The following is a 15613-nucleotide window of genomic DNA, read 5'->3' as shown; positions in this document are numbered from 1 at the left end:
GATGTAGCTATGTCTGGACTAATTTCTTCAAAATGCCCTGCCTTGGTCCCTACTAGACATGACTTACTGAATACTCATTTATTCAGTATGAATGGAAAGAATGAATGATGACCTCCTAGTCCTGTACAATAAAAAGTAACTAGGTTTAATTTTATTGTATTGCTTAATGTCATTACAGATCAAAGCTAGACATTAGTCATTTATCCTACTTCAAAAGCAAAGACTATGCCAATTAGGCCAAATAATTTCTTAAGTTGTCTTAACATCATCCCATTTCATGCCATCCTTTACTTAAATGAGGAGAGGATGTACAGAAACAAAGAGGCCAGTAGATAACCAGAAAGCATTTGGGAGATGCGTGTTTTGAAACTTAGCCCTAATACTTTTAGGTTATTCACTATACTTTAGCATATATTGGCCCTAGTGCATTAAATACTCACAGTAAGTAGGATATTTTTTTCTTTTGAAGGAAAATTTCTAAATCTATCACTGTCATGTCAGAAGTAGTTAATTTATTCTAATTAATTAGTTTGAAAACATGTTGAAATGTATCAGACTTGCACTGGATTCACATTGTGGTGCAAAGCTTAGCATGTGTCCCAGGCGGATTCATGGACTATAGTCAAAACCTTTGTTCGTAATTATGGAGTATTGGCATGACATTTGGATAGACTGGCAATAAAGATACTTTCTGTTTTATTTTCAGGCATTTGACTATGAACAAAAGAAACTATTAGCAACTAAAGGTTTGTGCTATATTAATGATCTATATTAATATATATTAACATAATATATAATTGTATATAATAATATTAATATATATATAATATATATTTTTTTAGTAGAGCCATAAAATGTTTTCTAGTATTCATGTTGAATTGAGCAATTGTACCTTCATAAAAAGAAATTTAGAATGTTTAGGTTCAAGTTGTACACATTTTGTTGAGGTTGAATGTATTTTGTTGATTAGAATAGCATGAGATCAATTAAGAAATAATGTAGCATTTTTCAGTTTACTTGGTATTGAGTGTTTTATGAAGCTGTTTTAAGGCATTTTATGTTAAGAAATAATTTTCAGTGATAATTTCTTTACATTTTATCAAAGAAACAACATTCATCAACATTTTATTTAAGAAAAACATTAAAAATACCAAACATTTGTTTTATGTTCTGTTTCCCAAAGCTATGTTAAAGAAACCAGTGGTGACGGAGGTCAGAACACCCACAAATACCTGGAGTGGACTTGGGTTTTCTAAATCCATGCCAGCTGAAACTATAAAGGAGCTGAGAAGGGCCAACCATGTGTCCTATAAGCCCACAATGACAACCACTTTTGAGGTTTGTACAGTTGTGCCCTACCCATTCTTCCTGTCTGTTCTTTCAGCAAACGAGAGGTACCATTCTTTATTTACATAAAGAGAAGTCGTTAATGGTGATTTGTTCTAATTTCTATTCCTGTGAACATGTTGCTATCAAATTGATTCAACGTAGTATGTTACTATCTTTATATACCTTCTTTAAAAGTTGTTGATAAGCTGTTACAGAGATGTAAATTTGGATAAATGTGTTTTTGTTAGGGGGAGAAAGTGTCATAAATGATAGAGCAGGGCTGAGATTAAGCAAAGGACAGATGTACTATTCCATAAAAATATATAAAGAATCCCTTTATTTAAGAGTATCACTAGCAGGCACCAAAGGGGGAAAAAGCAAATATTCAACAAAAATAAGTTTTCAGATATGAGTTAAATATTCAGCATGTTCAGATGTGCCAGGAACACAGCAGGAAGTATCATAAACAAGAGCTCCAAAATTTTATGTTTCCCAGATGTTGGCTGCACTGCTCAGGGTGAGACTGGGAAGCTGGCATCCTTGCCACATGGGGAAAGGATCCAGCATTCCATACTTCTCAGCCAGGCTCCACGTGACTTGCTAAGCAAGGCCTTTTCAATCTGACAGTATCAGATTTTGGCTGTAAGCCTTTTGTGAGCCAGGGTGGAATTAGAGTACACACATGCATACACAATACTGGGGATAGAATGCAAACCCAAACGTGGATAAAAATGATTAATTCAAGTGTTCAACCAGAACACTGTAGGCTGCAAAACAATTACTGGTTAAGGGTTTCAAAATCATTAGCCATTGTAGATTGATCTTTTTTCTGCACCAATTTTCTTTGTAATAAATTAGACTGTTGAAGAAAGGCAAAAGGAAATATGCAATTTTTTCATTGTTTTTTAGTGTAAAAGAAAATACTAAAAAGAACAGTCTCATGTGAATTTCATTGTCAGACTTCTATCTAGTAGCAACCTGGCAGGCTGTATATAAAGATTGAAGTCACTGTCAGCAGCTAGAACACAGGAACCATTATGAAAAATTTCGAGGTTCTATGAGGCATACTCCACTCTCTGCCATTATAGTTCTGACAGAAAATTAACATTTCCTTTTGTTGGTAGAGACCTTAAAACTGCTGTGCTACTTCTTAGGCTTTCAGTTGATACACCTATGGCCAATTTTCACGCGTGCCTTTGGCAGAGTGAAGTGTTAGGTGGTTGATCGTGTTTCTCTAGTTTCAGAGATAAAATATTTTACTCAAGAAATGCTAATTCAGATGTGTGCTTAAAGACCAACACTCTGTTAGTTTGAAATGATGATCATTCTAATAATGTAGCTGTCAAGTGAAGGGGCTGTGGAATGTGACACCCACCACTAATAAGAGGTTCAGCTTTGATGAGTGACTTCTCTCCTCTGTACTTGTTTTCTAATTTGAGTTAATTTGAAGATGACCTGGAAGAAACCCTCCAGTATGTAGCACAGTGGGTGGTAAGTTCTCAGTAATATTTGACAGGTACTATTCTTTCAAATTGGAGAACTTTACCCTGAAGAAGACCAACCACCTGCTGAAAGTTGAGATTAGTCCAGCTAGATATGCTTTTTATTTCCAAAGGAATGTCTTGGAGTATTATATGAACACATAATGTGCTAGTAACAATTATCATAAATCACATAATTTGTTTGTAGTTAATAAGGTGCATTTTCATCCTCAAGCTTATTCAGTCCCTACAAGCTCCCAGTGAGGAAAGAATGGCCCTGATCAGTTAAGTGGTTTACATGAGATCATGGCAGTAGGTGTCACAGAAAAGACTTGAATTTATTTTACGAAATTTCCTTCATACTTTCCTAATGGTTTAACCCAAGAGGGTACATAGCAAAGGTGATAAGTAAATGATCTAGAACCATGTGGCCATACTTTAACGGACATAAGATTCTCTTTAGAGAGCTTGATAAAAATGAAGATACTTTCTCCAGGATCTCATTCATTAGATGGGGAGCAAAAACCAAGAATCTACATTTTCAGGAAAAGCCTAGTACAATTCTGATGCAGACACCCTTCTGGAAACACTGCTTTACAGAGATGTAACACTAGGAGGACAATGCAGAAATTATTTCAGAACTTAAAAGACTCTTCTGCTCCAGCACTTGTCAAAGGATGGATAGACCACCTTCTGTGGGCAGGGATGTGCCAGGGTCCTGACTCAGTGGCTGAGTACAGTGGCTCCTGTAGCTTTTTCTTTTGGCTATCTTGGGCTAGTCTGTTCCACCTTCCTAGTTAATATCTGGCAACCTATTCACACTGGAAGGTGGGGGAGAGGGTGTGAACACCTAGATTAGTGCATGGGCTTTCACCTCATAACCTGTTTTTGTTTATAGCCCCTTCAACAATGATGATGAAAAGATATAACCAAGATTTCTTTGGTAATAGCATTCTAGATTTCCCTGTTGTGTAGGACTCGAACTTTTCTTCATTCATCCCAAATCCATTGAAAGGGGATGAGAGAGTCCTTTACAATAGCATGATCTGATATTATGCAGCAGTTGCTATCTGCACATGCATGCCTTTCCCTTTATTCTGCTATAGCTCAGAAGGATTAAAAACTGAGCAGTGAGGACTGCTTCTTTGGGTTAGGACATGGAGACAGGGTGGGATAGAGAAGAAAAGTAGAGAGAACTTAAAAATCTTTATTGAAGGATTGACCACCTCTCTGCTTATATATAGCACTAATATTTTGAAATTAGAAGATGACATGAAACACTTTTTTTTTTTAACACTCTAAAGAAAACAAAACAAACCCAAATAGACAAGTAGAATGCTGATCTATGAGAAGCATGTTTGTTTAGCCAGTAGGTTCTGATGGGTATGGGCCAGGGATCAAGGCTCATGGAATTTCCTGCTCTAGGAAGCTTGCTTGAGGCAAGAAGTTGATGCTCTGAGCTTCTTATTCAGATTTCTGAGAAGCTAGACTTAAGCAGTTGTTTCCAGTTTGAGGGCAGCTTTGAGAAATGAGCCTGTTCCAAAGAGCTCCTTTAGATAAGAAGCAGGCAGCTTGAGGCATTTTTTTTTTCCATTACTCAAAAATATGACCCAATCCACTTGGTCATATACTGAGACATGAAAGGTGGAACAAAAGGCTGCTTTGACCTGCATTATCTCTGTAACATCAACAGATCTACAAAAGCTCTGGGATTTTCCTTTTCTATTTGCCACTCATCTCTGCTACATGTTCTCTAAAGCCAAAAAAAACATGCCTTGAGAATCAAAGATGATTTTTAATTTCTCCACCACTAAGAGTAATGAAGTTGTCTGATTATTTTCAGTTTTACAAATCCAAGAATGGAGATGAGCTGTGCTTTGTGACACTTTGGATTAGTGAGTAGATCATGAACTAGTAGGTATCACAAGAGAACGTTTTACTTAATGGTTTTAGAAATCACCATGGTTTTTTTTGTTTGTTTTTTTTTTTTTTAATTTTTTTTTCAACGTTTTTTATTTATTTTTGGGACAGAGAGAGACAGAGCATGAACGGGGGGAGGGGCAGAGAGAGAGGGAGACACAGAATTGGAAACAGGCTCCAGGCTCCGAGCCATCAGCCCAGAGCCTGACGCGGGGCTCGAACTCACGGACCGCGAGATCGTGACCTGGCTGAAGTCGGACGCTTAACCGACTGCGCCACCCAGGCGCCCCTAGAAATCACCATGTTTAGCCAGATCTGATATAGCTGTGTGCATTAAGTCAGCTTAGATCTTAGATGAGTGTTTTTTTTTTTTAATACTCAAAGAGTTTAGATGTAGAATTTTAAATATACGTATAAATACTATAATAATGATCTCATTGACGTTCTGGTAATTGCCAGTTTTGAGCATATTCTTATTTCCCTTGCTACATTGGATTCATTTTGGTTGAAGTATGATGTTAAAGATAGTTTTAACTGAAAACACCATTCTTTGGTCTCAGGAGCTTTCCTTCCCTCTGCCCCTTCCCAAAAGTCAACAAAGGGCATCCCATAGCAAAGGGAATTAGAATTCTTCATAGATGTATAAAAAGGTAGGTATCTCTAGATTCAGTAATTCCGCAAATATTTATGGAGCATTTTCTGTGTTCCAGACACAATTTGAGGGATACAGTGCTTAAATACAGGTTCTTGGTTTCATGGATAGAACTTTCTTTTTGTTAGGTACAGAGAGATACAAAACAAACAAGAAGCCAGTAGGTAATAAAAGTCCCTGATAAATAAGCAACAGAGCCTGCTTTAGAGTGGGTAGTCATAGCAGGCCTTAATGAGCAGATGGCATTCAAGCTAAGACCTAGATGACAGGAAAGGGTCAGCTTTGTGAAGATCTAGGGAAACAGTAATAGGCTTTGATCATCCTGGCATAATCATCCTGAAGTCAGAACCAGCTGGTAAGTTCATGGAGCAGAAGTTGAGTGAGAAGGGCAGTGGGAAGGGAAGACAGAGTTAGAGAGGCAGAGGATCAGCTAGGGAGCATCTTAGCCCATGACAAAGTACTGGAAAAGCATTATCAGACTTTACACAGAAGGTATCATTTGTTCTAATTTGCTTTTAAAAAATCAGCCTAGTTGCTTTCTGGATAATGGATATTGGGGTGGGAGGCAAGAATAGAATAAAAGGTTCATAAGGAGGCTGGCTATTGGCTACAGTTGTGGAGATGGCAAGAAGAAGGTAGATTTGGGGTATGTTAAGAGATTATAGAATTTGCTGATGAATTGTTTGTGGTGGGGGGAAGGAGGAATGAAGATGACTCAGAAGTTCGGCTTGAGCAACTGGGTGAGATGTAGGAATTCTGGGGCAGGAGTGTGTGTGGGTTTAGCTGGTGGGAATGGGTCGTCAACAATTAAATTTCAAGCATTCCAAGTTTAAAATGCCTACAAGGCAATTCCACAATTATAAATTTCAACAGAAAAGTCAAATCTGGAAGTAAAACATTGAAAGTCATGGTTGTCATTAAGCTCTGAAAGAGGTTGAGATTATTTAATGAGCAAGTGTAGAGAGAGACAAGAAGGCATGTTAGGGCCAGCCCCAGGATAATGTGATATTTGGAGTGGAAAAGTGGAGGAGGATCCTGCAAGGCTACAGGAAGTGGGCAGAACACATGGGGAGTGCTTGAAGAAAAGGGTGTTAAAGGGGGCATGGCCAGAGATGAAGAAAAAAAAAAGGAGGGCATGGCCAGTTGTGGTTATGCTGCTATGAGACTGAATGAAGTGAATTTATGGAATTGTGAAAGATCCTCTTAGAATTCCCCAACAAACAGTGCTCACTTTGGCAGCACATATACTAATTAGAATTTAATTTATCTAACAAACAGGATACTTTGAAAACCGGGGAATCCTGAATTCAAAACTCTAGATATAGTACAAAATAGATTGCCTTTGGTTAACTAAATGAATAAATAAATGCAAATCAGTTCAAACTTTGAGATCTTTTAAATTTTTATTTGGGGGAATTAAAAATATTTCCAGGTATTTGTAATTTATTAGAAAGACCATATAATTGTTTGGATGAGGGTAACACGGAAGAAATGCCAACCCTCTCTCCACTCTGACTCTAGTAGCCTGGGAGCTGTATTCTTGTTAGAGCATTAGGTCTAGGCACACCCCCTCCCATGTGTCCTTTTTAGGTGATACAAGGCAGAGAATCTCTGCTTTACCAGATGGAAGACTTGCTGTGTGGTTCTCTATAATAGGGAGGAATCTCAGTATCCATTGCTCCAAATCTTATAGGACTCAGTCTTTGTGCTGGGGGCTCTCATAATGAAGGAGGAGTGAATGAATACTGTGTATATTACCAGGTGTCCTTGGTGGCTGGAGGATAGAAGGCCTGTAGACAGATGGCATGGCCTCTTCCTGAGAATCAGCAGTGGTGAACAATAGAAGTAAATGGTGGTGGTGTAACGTGCATTCTTTTCTCCTCAAAGCTCAGGACACCTACCTTATTAAATATTTCCTCATCTGGCTTTGATTGTCTACAGGGTTCATCAGTGTCCCTCTCGAGGTCCAACAGTCGTGAACACTTGGGAAGTGGAGGTGAATCTGATAACTGGAGAGACCGAAATGGAATAGGACCCACAAGTCCTAGTGAATTTGCCGCTTCTATTGGCAGCCCCAAACGTAAACAGAACAAATCAAGTGAGCTTTGACTTTTCATCATACTTTTAGATGTAATCAGTCTGGAATTTGTCCATTTGATTTAGGGTGATGCTCAAATATAAACTCTGAACCCCATGCCTTCAAGTATTTGGCATCACATGCCACCTTCTCTATGAAGCCTTCCTTATTTTTCCAGGTGAAGCAGATGGTGGAGTTCTCTGTTTCCACTGCGTTTTGTCTGTGCTTTCACTTAGCACTTGTTACACTCATTCTTGTTATACCTGTGGATAATTTGAGCTCTACAAGCTAGGAACCATAGTTATCCATTCAGTAAGAACTTACAAACTGCCCGTGTGCCGAGTATTGTTAGGCAGAGGCTTATTTGTTATTTATTCCCAAATATCTAGCAGTTCTGACACAGATAGGCACTCAGTAAATGTTTGTTGAGTGAATGTATGGATGAGTCATGCTCCCACAAACATCCAGATGATAAGGAAAAGACAGGGATGTAAAGGAGTTGAGCCAAATGAGATCAAATTAGCATCTTGGAAAATAAAGTCTGCCCAGTGGGTAGCTACTAAAGGTGAAGAGCAAGTTTTAATTTTTTAAAATGACAATATGTAGCCAGGTTGGCATAAATAGGAAGAAAAAGTTTAAAGCATACAGGTTCTGGCTTTGAACAAATGTGGTGAAGACTCAGCATGCGTGTATTGGTTTTGTCTGTAACAGCTCTCACACTTCTGGGCTGTATAAATAGGTAAGCAGACAAGAATTGACAATAGTAATCACAAGATATTCCCCTAATGGCCTTTTTCAGGGTTTTTGATGAATTTGGGATCCTGAAACATAGTTTGGAGTATTTGAAGAATACTTGAAGAAAGGCAATCTAAGTGAGTGTAGTGGACACTCAGTAACAGTCAGTTGTTGCCATCAATTAGGTTGGCCATTTTATCAAGAGTCTCCGATTTGAAAAGGCCAGTCATGGTGTCAGCCAGCTCTAAAAAAAAAAAAACCACATTCCAAGTGTATTATCAGTAGTAGCCAGGAAACTTGTGTGGGCAGGGCACCTCACCACTGACAAGAGCATGGAGCTGTGAGGCAGGCTGGTGCCAGGTGCAGATCTAGGGGTGGAAATGAGCTCTGTTCTGTGGCTCAATATAAGTTCGTTTTGTGCTTCTTTTTCAGTCTTTATCTCCTTTCCCTTCACTTAACACTGGATAATTAAAATTGTACAACTTAGCTGCATTGAAGTTCAGGATGAGAGTTAAGATAGGGAACTCATTAATAAAAAGGAAAGATTAAGGAAAAACAGGTGTTTGGCTTTTGTGAGATGCTTTAAAAACATAAGGAGTTTAAAAGAGATTATAAAAACTATAAATAGTTATGATAAAAAGAAATATAAGGGAAATTATGTGTCATAATAAATATCACTAAGAACATTTAATTTTGAAACCTCTGTTTTTTCCCCAGTTTTACTAACATATTTGCTTAACCCAACGTATGTAAAATATTATTTAAACATGTAATCAATGTAAAGACATTTTTATGAGATATTTTACATTCTTTTTTGTACTAAGTTTTTAAAATCTGGTATGAATAGATCTTATAATCTTGCAGAACATTTCAATTCCCACTACCCACATTTCAGGCATTCAGTAGCCACATGTGGCCAGTGGTTACTGTATTGAAGACCACAGTTGTAGATGATTTTTCATGACATCCTTTTCAAAGTTAGCAATGTCTAGGTTTTTCTCAGAGCCTGTTAACAGGAGTTGTACCATTGTGATTCTCAGTAACTCCCTCATCTGTTCTCCAAGTAAGTAAATTTATTGTTTAAACAGTAAATTATATGGTTAGCCTTTCAGTAGCCTTCATCTTGTCAACTCCAGTGGTTACTCCCATGTGCTCTTTGCATTCTTGCTTTGTGTCAACCTCGAGCCAATACCTCACTGGGTTGATGACTTTGGGTCTTCCCTTTAAATGGTGGAACGCTCCAGGGCTTGGTCCTAGGTTCTTTCATCTACACTTTCTCCCCATAAAAGATAAAACATCTGTTTTTTAATGTATATTTTTACATTTTTGTTTCTATTATTTTTTTTATTATTTTTGAAGGAGAGAGATAGAGCGTGAATAGGGGAGGGACAGAGTGAGCGGGAGACAGAAGATCTGAAGCGGGCTCTGTGCTGACAGGCACTGTGCAGACAGCCTGACCTGGGGGCTCCACAAACTGCCAGATAATGACCTGAGCCAAAGTCCTATGCTTAACTGACTGAGCCACTCAGGCATCCCTTAAATTTTTATTTTAGGTAGGCTCCACACCAAATGTGGGGCTTGAATTCTACCCAGAGATCAAGAGTTGCATGGTGCACAGACTGAGCCAGCCAGGCACCACTAAAACACCTATTTTTAAGAGAAAGAGAAACTTGATCAGGAAATTCCTTCCACTTGAAATATAGAAAGTATATGTACTGTCATTTGGGAAATGAAATGACCAGAGAAGGTGATTAGTGGCAAACAAAACAATCTAGAACAGGATTCTTAGATCTGGAGAATGCATTGGCCGGAGGAGATAAGATGTATCTGATTAGCTAGGTGAGCATCCTCTGCCCTCATCAACCTTGGAATCATTCCTGCAGCTGCAACTTTGGTATAAGGGGAAGAATTCCCGCATGGATAAGAGCTAGTTGTTGGTCAGGGAAGTAGGGATAGCTGCAGGGCTCTACTGGGCTCTCCAAAGCAGCTCTGGGAGAGTGTTTCAAATATTCAATATTTGGTCAAGTACTTGGTATGACTCACCAGTCCATCACCCAGAAATGAGTGTTATTGGGTCTGAGCACCACAGACAATGTGGAGAAATCTTTGCCCGCCAAATCAATGGCGGAGCCAAGGTTAAGTCTAGTTTTGCTGTCTTAGAATTTTTTTCAGTAGACAGATTCATTTCTGTCATCCAGAAACTCCAGCGCCATTCTTAAACTTTGCATTTGCTCTTAATTTTGGAAGCACTCTGTTTTGTGAACTCACTGCCTAATTATATTTTTGTAAGGGATGAGATTTACACGTTGCAATATCCTGCAATTCCTTTGACCACAGGAAAACACAAGTGTGGACACAGAGGGCTATCCTGCTTTCCAAAAGGAGCCTGGACTCACAGTAACTTCCCATACCTTTATTGTATCCTGGGGATCTTTCTTCCAGTTTCTCATTTAATTCATATCAATTATGAAGAGCAAATGTTTCTGAATGCTCAGGAGAATATGATTAATGATTATTAACTACAGAGGCACTGTTGGTGAATTGCTGCCTCCCAAGTGTAACATTTTAATGGCAAGAGCCTCTCTAAAGCAATAACCAGCATTTCATTAATGAAAAGCCAATGTTTCAGTAAGGAATTACAGTATTTCTGCAATTACTGCTCTATTCAGTCCAACAGTGAAATCTAAAATATTTGAGTGATTAAAATTTTTAATTAAACCGTGTTGTCTCTGGGCATTTTCACTTGAAGCCTGCCTCTCCTTTGTCTTTCAGCGGAGCACTATCTCAGCAGTAGCAATTATATGGACTGCATTTCTTCACTGACAGGAAGCAATGGCTGTAACTTGAACAGCTCTTTCAAAGGCTCTGACCTCCCTGAGCTCTTTAGCAAACTGGGCCTGGGCAAATACACAGATGTCTTCCAGCAACAAGAGGTCAGTCATTATTTATTTACTTTCCTGGGCATCTTTGTTTTGGTTGTGTGTATGACTACTTCTAGAATGAAATGGCTTACTGACCTATGGCTGTGCTTTCACTGAGCACTTATTAAAGCCTCATAACTTGTTTCCACTGCTAATAAAAATGTCATCTCATTTCTTATTTATTTAGTGCAACTAGTAAACACAGGTTAGCAGAAATATAGAAAATTGTGTTTCCAAAAACACACCTCCACTAGTTTTAGCTAAAATACCCAATCGGTGTATTGATTCATGGGAACGTTTGATTCACGACTCCCCTAACAGCAAAGTCTGTATTTAAGATTATTTCACTGTTTAATCCATATTATCTTTATTTGTGGTTCTTAAATAACAGCATCTGAAATAAATATCCGTTGTTTTTTTTTGACCCCATCCTAGTCATGTTACCGAATCTGTTCTCACAAAATAGAATGTGCTTTTTATATATGTTAATTTATTCATTAATTTACTGTTTGGGTTTCCCTGAACTGAGACAGAAATAAGATGTTTTCTGAAACATCACTACCATGGATTTTGACCAAACTGATCAGCCAAATTATTATGCACTGACTTAAAGAGAAGAGCCCTGAACACGATTCTTTCTAATAATGCTGTCATTATTGCTAGGGCATAGCTAACCCAGTGCAACATAAAATTAGAACACTTCAATAAATGTATGTATTTTTCAAGTCCAGACATGGTTTTTAAGTTTCATTCCAGTTTGGCTTATTTCATGTTAGAGAACATCTGATTAAATCCATAATTCCCAAGCATGTATCTCTCAAAAAGAATCTAACGTTAGGCCTTTGTATCATAAATTTAATGTATTGCCCATGGTTCAATAACATTAAGTGTAATTGTTGAACTTTGTTTTTTAACACCAAACACAAAAAAAGGTTGTCATCTGTGTGTTGGATTTCAGCGTATTGATTTCATTGTCTTTTCCCGAAATCTGAATTAGTGTTCATTTAACTGAGGATTTTCTAAGTTGCACTCATCAGTGTGTTAAAAAATTTCATTTACGTATTTAGCTTTGCTGGTTAGACAAGTGTAGCTGATTGAGAAGCTCAAGGACAGAAGTATTTTAATTAGTCCAGAAAAAGAAGGTTTTGAAGTAAAAGACTGGGTGTTATTCAGTGATAGTCTGGATTTTTTAAAATTTATATTTATTTCTTATTTGAAGAAGCATAGAAATATATTAAATGTACTTCTTATTGAATTAATCTAAGAAAGAAGAAAACATAATATAAAGCCAGACTGCCTTTATCTAATATTTATTCACTACAGCAGAGGTCAGCAAACTGTAGCCTGCACACCTGCCTTTGTTAATAAAGTTTTATTGAAACACAGCCACACATTCATTTACATATTGCCATATTGTCTATGACTGTTTTTGAGCTAAAACAGCAGTGTCAAATAGTTGCAACAGAGATAGTATGGCCCACTAAACCCAAAATATTTCATCTCTGGCACTTTAAAAGAGGGGGTCCCTATAATAAAGAATATATATTTAATAGAATTTCTAAAAGCATATCTTTAGAAATGATAAATGAAAAGGTTTTCCAAGACCTGGATGTACTTTCCAAAATGAAAACAGAAAATCTCAAATTAATTTCTGTATCATTTGAATGAAAAGTATAAATTCGGTTCTGTTTCCTTCATGTAGGATATTCTCTAATACTCAAATACGACTTAAAAAGAATTTATTAAGTGAGCTTGTGGGATTTAGTTTACTATAAGCAGGTTGAAGATTTGTTTAGCCGCTTTCACAGATGATATGTCTAAATACATAATTACTAACCATAACTGCCAGTTATTCACCACTGTGGTGAGCCCACTGCTTTATCTCTGCGATCATACTTCATGCCCACTACAGCCCTGCAGCGTGCAGTATGTCAGCCCTGAGTGCCCACAACTGTAACAGCAGAGGCGGAATAGAGAGCCAAATCTCTCTGGCTTCAGAGCCTATTACCTTTCTTCAAAGGAAGGGTGGGATCCTTGGGCTTCCTCCCTTCACAATTTGTTGCTGATGCCAGAGTGTGCAATTATATACCAATATATACTTGTAGGCCACTTTCAGAGATAACATGCTAGACCGAGCCAAGTGAATCATGGGTCTGATGTAGTCTGGGAATTCTTCTACCATTCTTATGTAGAACACAATGGAGGATAGCATTTATGGTATTATTCAGTTTCTTTTTATAGAACTACACTTAATTCAGAATCCAAAGCCAAGAAATGTTTTCTATCTTCTGGACAGGCATGTATTCTTTTATCAGTTCACAAAACCTGTGGAATTTGTGTTTCCCTTTTTGCTCTGGCTGCCAGGATGCTAAGACCTAACGTTTTAATCTCAACTGCAATAAATAACTGGCTTAGACTAAGTCTCCTACTAGAATCATTACTTTCATTTCACCACCTTTATTGTCTCTTGTCCCCTAGATTTGTGACACCATCATTCCTTTTTGGAAGTAGGCAGAGCATAATTAGAAAATGAAATATGTGTAGTAATGAGTTGAACTTTTAATGCACAAAAATAAGTACTTAATATATTGGTTATACATTACTTTTTCACCCACAGATCGATCTGCAGACATTCCTCACTCTCACAGATCAGGATCTGAAGGAGCTGGGAATTACGACTTTTGGTGCCAGGAGGAAAATGCTGCTTGCAATCTCAGGTGAATATAAATGCTCATAGTCCTATTTTAAAATCTGAATAACCTCTGCCAGTAGCCTCAGCCACTGGGGCTGGTTCTGTCCATCAACCACTTGCTTACTATGCTGGCACCTTGTGGTTGTGGTTCTAGAGTGTTTTGCCATTAACATTGTGACAAATGCCTAGAACATCCCTACTCCTTCCTCAAGGCATTGCCTGAAAACCTGCCTTGACAATGTCGTTCTTTAAAACAGATCTCTTCAGAAAGACCGAATCAAAGTTGCCCTTTGCAGAACATAAGAATGGGGGAGAAGTTGAATTCTCCTTTCTGTGGTTGTGTTAAGCAAGTATGATTGGACTAGTGAATAATTATTCTGGATTGGCTGTCATGTTTCAAATGCATGTATCCTTGCATACCAACTAAGATAATTGCACCAGAGAAAGAATGATCCTTGGTATAGCTGGAATCTAGTAGTATTGTCTTAATGCTTTTAAGTTTTTCCCAAACTTTTAATAGAATTTGTGAGACACAGAAAGGTATGGAATCCTGAATGTAGTCACAGAATGAAGGAAAATAATGAAGGAAAATAATGTCCCAGACCACTTTTTTTGGTGCACTTATTGCATATTCTAGGTATTAGAAAATGCTTTATGTATATTTACTGGGTATCTTCCATTTATGAGGAATTGAGCTGCATGATAAGTACATAACCATGTACTTCCAAATGGTATATAGAAAAATATGACAGAAATTTTAGGGGCAAAAAATGAGGTTACTTTTTGAAGAAGTTCTGATAAAGTTCATTAATGTCAATGTTATATATGTACCAGTTTCTCAAAAAGACAGAGACACCAAGGGCAGAAGCCAAGTGTCAGGTGTGGTGGGAAAATGACTTTGCCTTTTCAAAACATTGATTTTGCAGGCTATGCCTTTGTGAAGCCAACAGTGGCATCTAACCAAGTGCAAATCCTTTCCAAACAATATTCACTAATCAGATCAGCAAATAAAATGGAAATCACTGGTTTTCCATTTTATTTTAGCAGGAGATTGCATCCCCCTCCCAACTCCACAAGAAAATCTTATATTTAGACCTAATACCTAAAGCAGATATAAGCAGAACAGCTTTGAAATAAGGGTGGAAATTCAGCCATTGGGCAGCCTGTTAGGCTCCTTCATGGATAGAGTTCTACACGCATCAGTTTGATGAGTCTTCTTCCATCCTTCTTCCAACCAAGTGGTTGCATTAATGGAACTCCACAGGGAAGATGCTTTTTCTTGTTAATAAGATCAGCTTGGTAGAGTGGAAAAAGCACTGTATTCAGATAAAGAGATATGGGCTTTCCTCTGCCAAGTCATTAGTCCTTGGGTGAGTTTCCAAACCTCTTTTGGTTTTGGTTTCTTAAGCATTAAGGTGGATTGGAATAGATGATTGTGTAAGGTTACCTTCCATTTCTGAGGTCTGTCCTTCCCCATGGTATGTCATCAGATGTAGTGGAAATAAACTACAGTTTTAACAGTGTATGGTTATTAGCAGTATATTCTCTTGTTCTTTCTTTTTTTACTACCTCTAGCAATAGGATAGTTTTCAACTTGTTTATAACTCAGCCTTAAAGGGCTATTTCTAGACCCAAAATAACTTTGTATATGTTCACATTCTTTTATTAATTAAAAAAAATAACTATTTGAAATTTAATTAACTCACATAATCACCAAGTCTGTAGTGTTAAAATATGCTTGTGGGCCAACACATTTATACTGGGAAAGTATCTGTTCTAGAATTTGGTAATTTTTCATTAGAGATT

The 15613-nt window shown here is 37.6% G+C and overlaps 1 protein-coding gene across 1 annotated transcript in view; it reads left to right on the top strand.

Annotated features, from left to right (window-relative positions):
- BICC1 (BicC family RNA binding protein 1) overlaps positions 1–15613 on the top strand; it is a 284184-nt gene that overhangs the window by 262190 nt on the left and 6381 nt on the right. Inside the window, exons 16-20 of the mRNA XM_030334902.1 lie at positions 707–746; positions 1184–1338; positions 7324–7480; positions 10967–11127; positions 13733–13832. Of these exons, the coding sequence (XP_030190762.1) occupies positions 707–746; positions 1184–1338; positions 7324–7480; positions 10967–11127; positions 13733–13832 (613 nt within the window). The remainder of the gene's footprint in view (positions 1–706; positions 747–1183; positions 1339–7323; positions 7481–10966; positions 11128–13732; positions 13833–15613) is intronic.

Source organism: Lynx canadensis, chromosome D2, assembly GCF_007474595.2.
Source record: "Lynx canadensis isolate LIC74 chromosome D2, mLynCan4.pri.v2, whole genome shotgun sequence".
Lineage (NCBI taxonomy): Eukaryota > Metazoa > Chordata > Mammalia > Carnivora > Felidae > Lynx > Lynx canadensis.
Note: the sequence above shows the minus strand (reverse complement) of the source record. Positions and strands in the feature narration are given on the sequence as shown.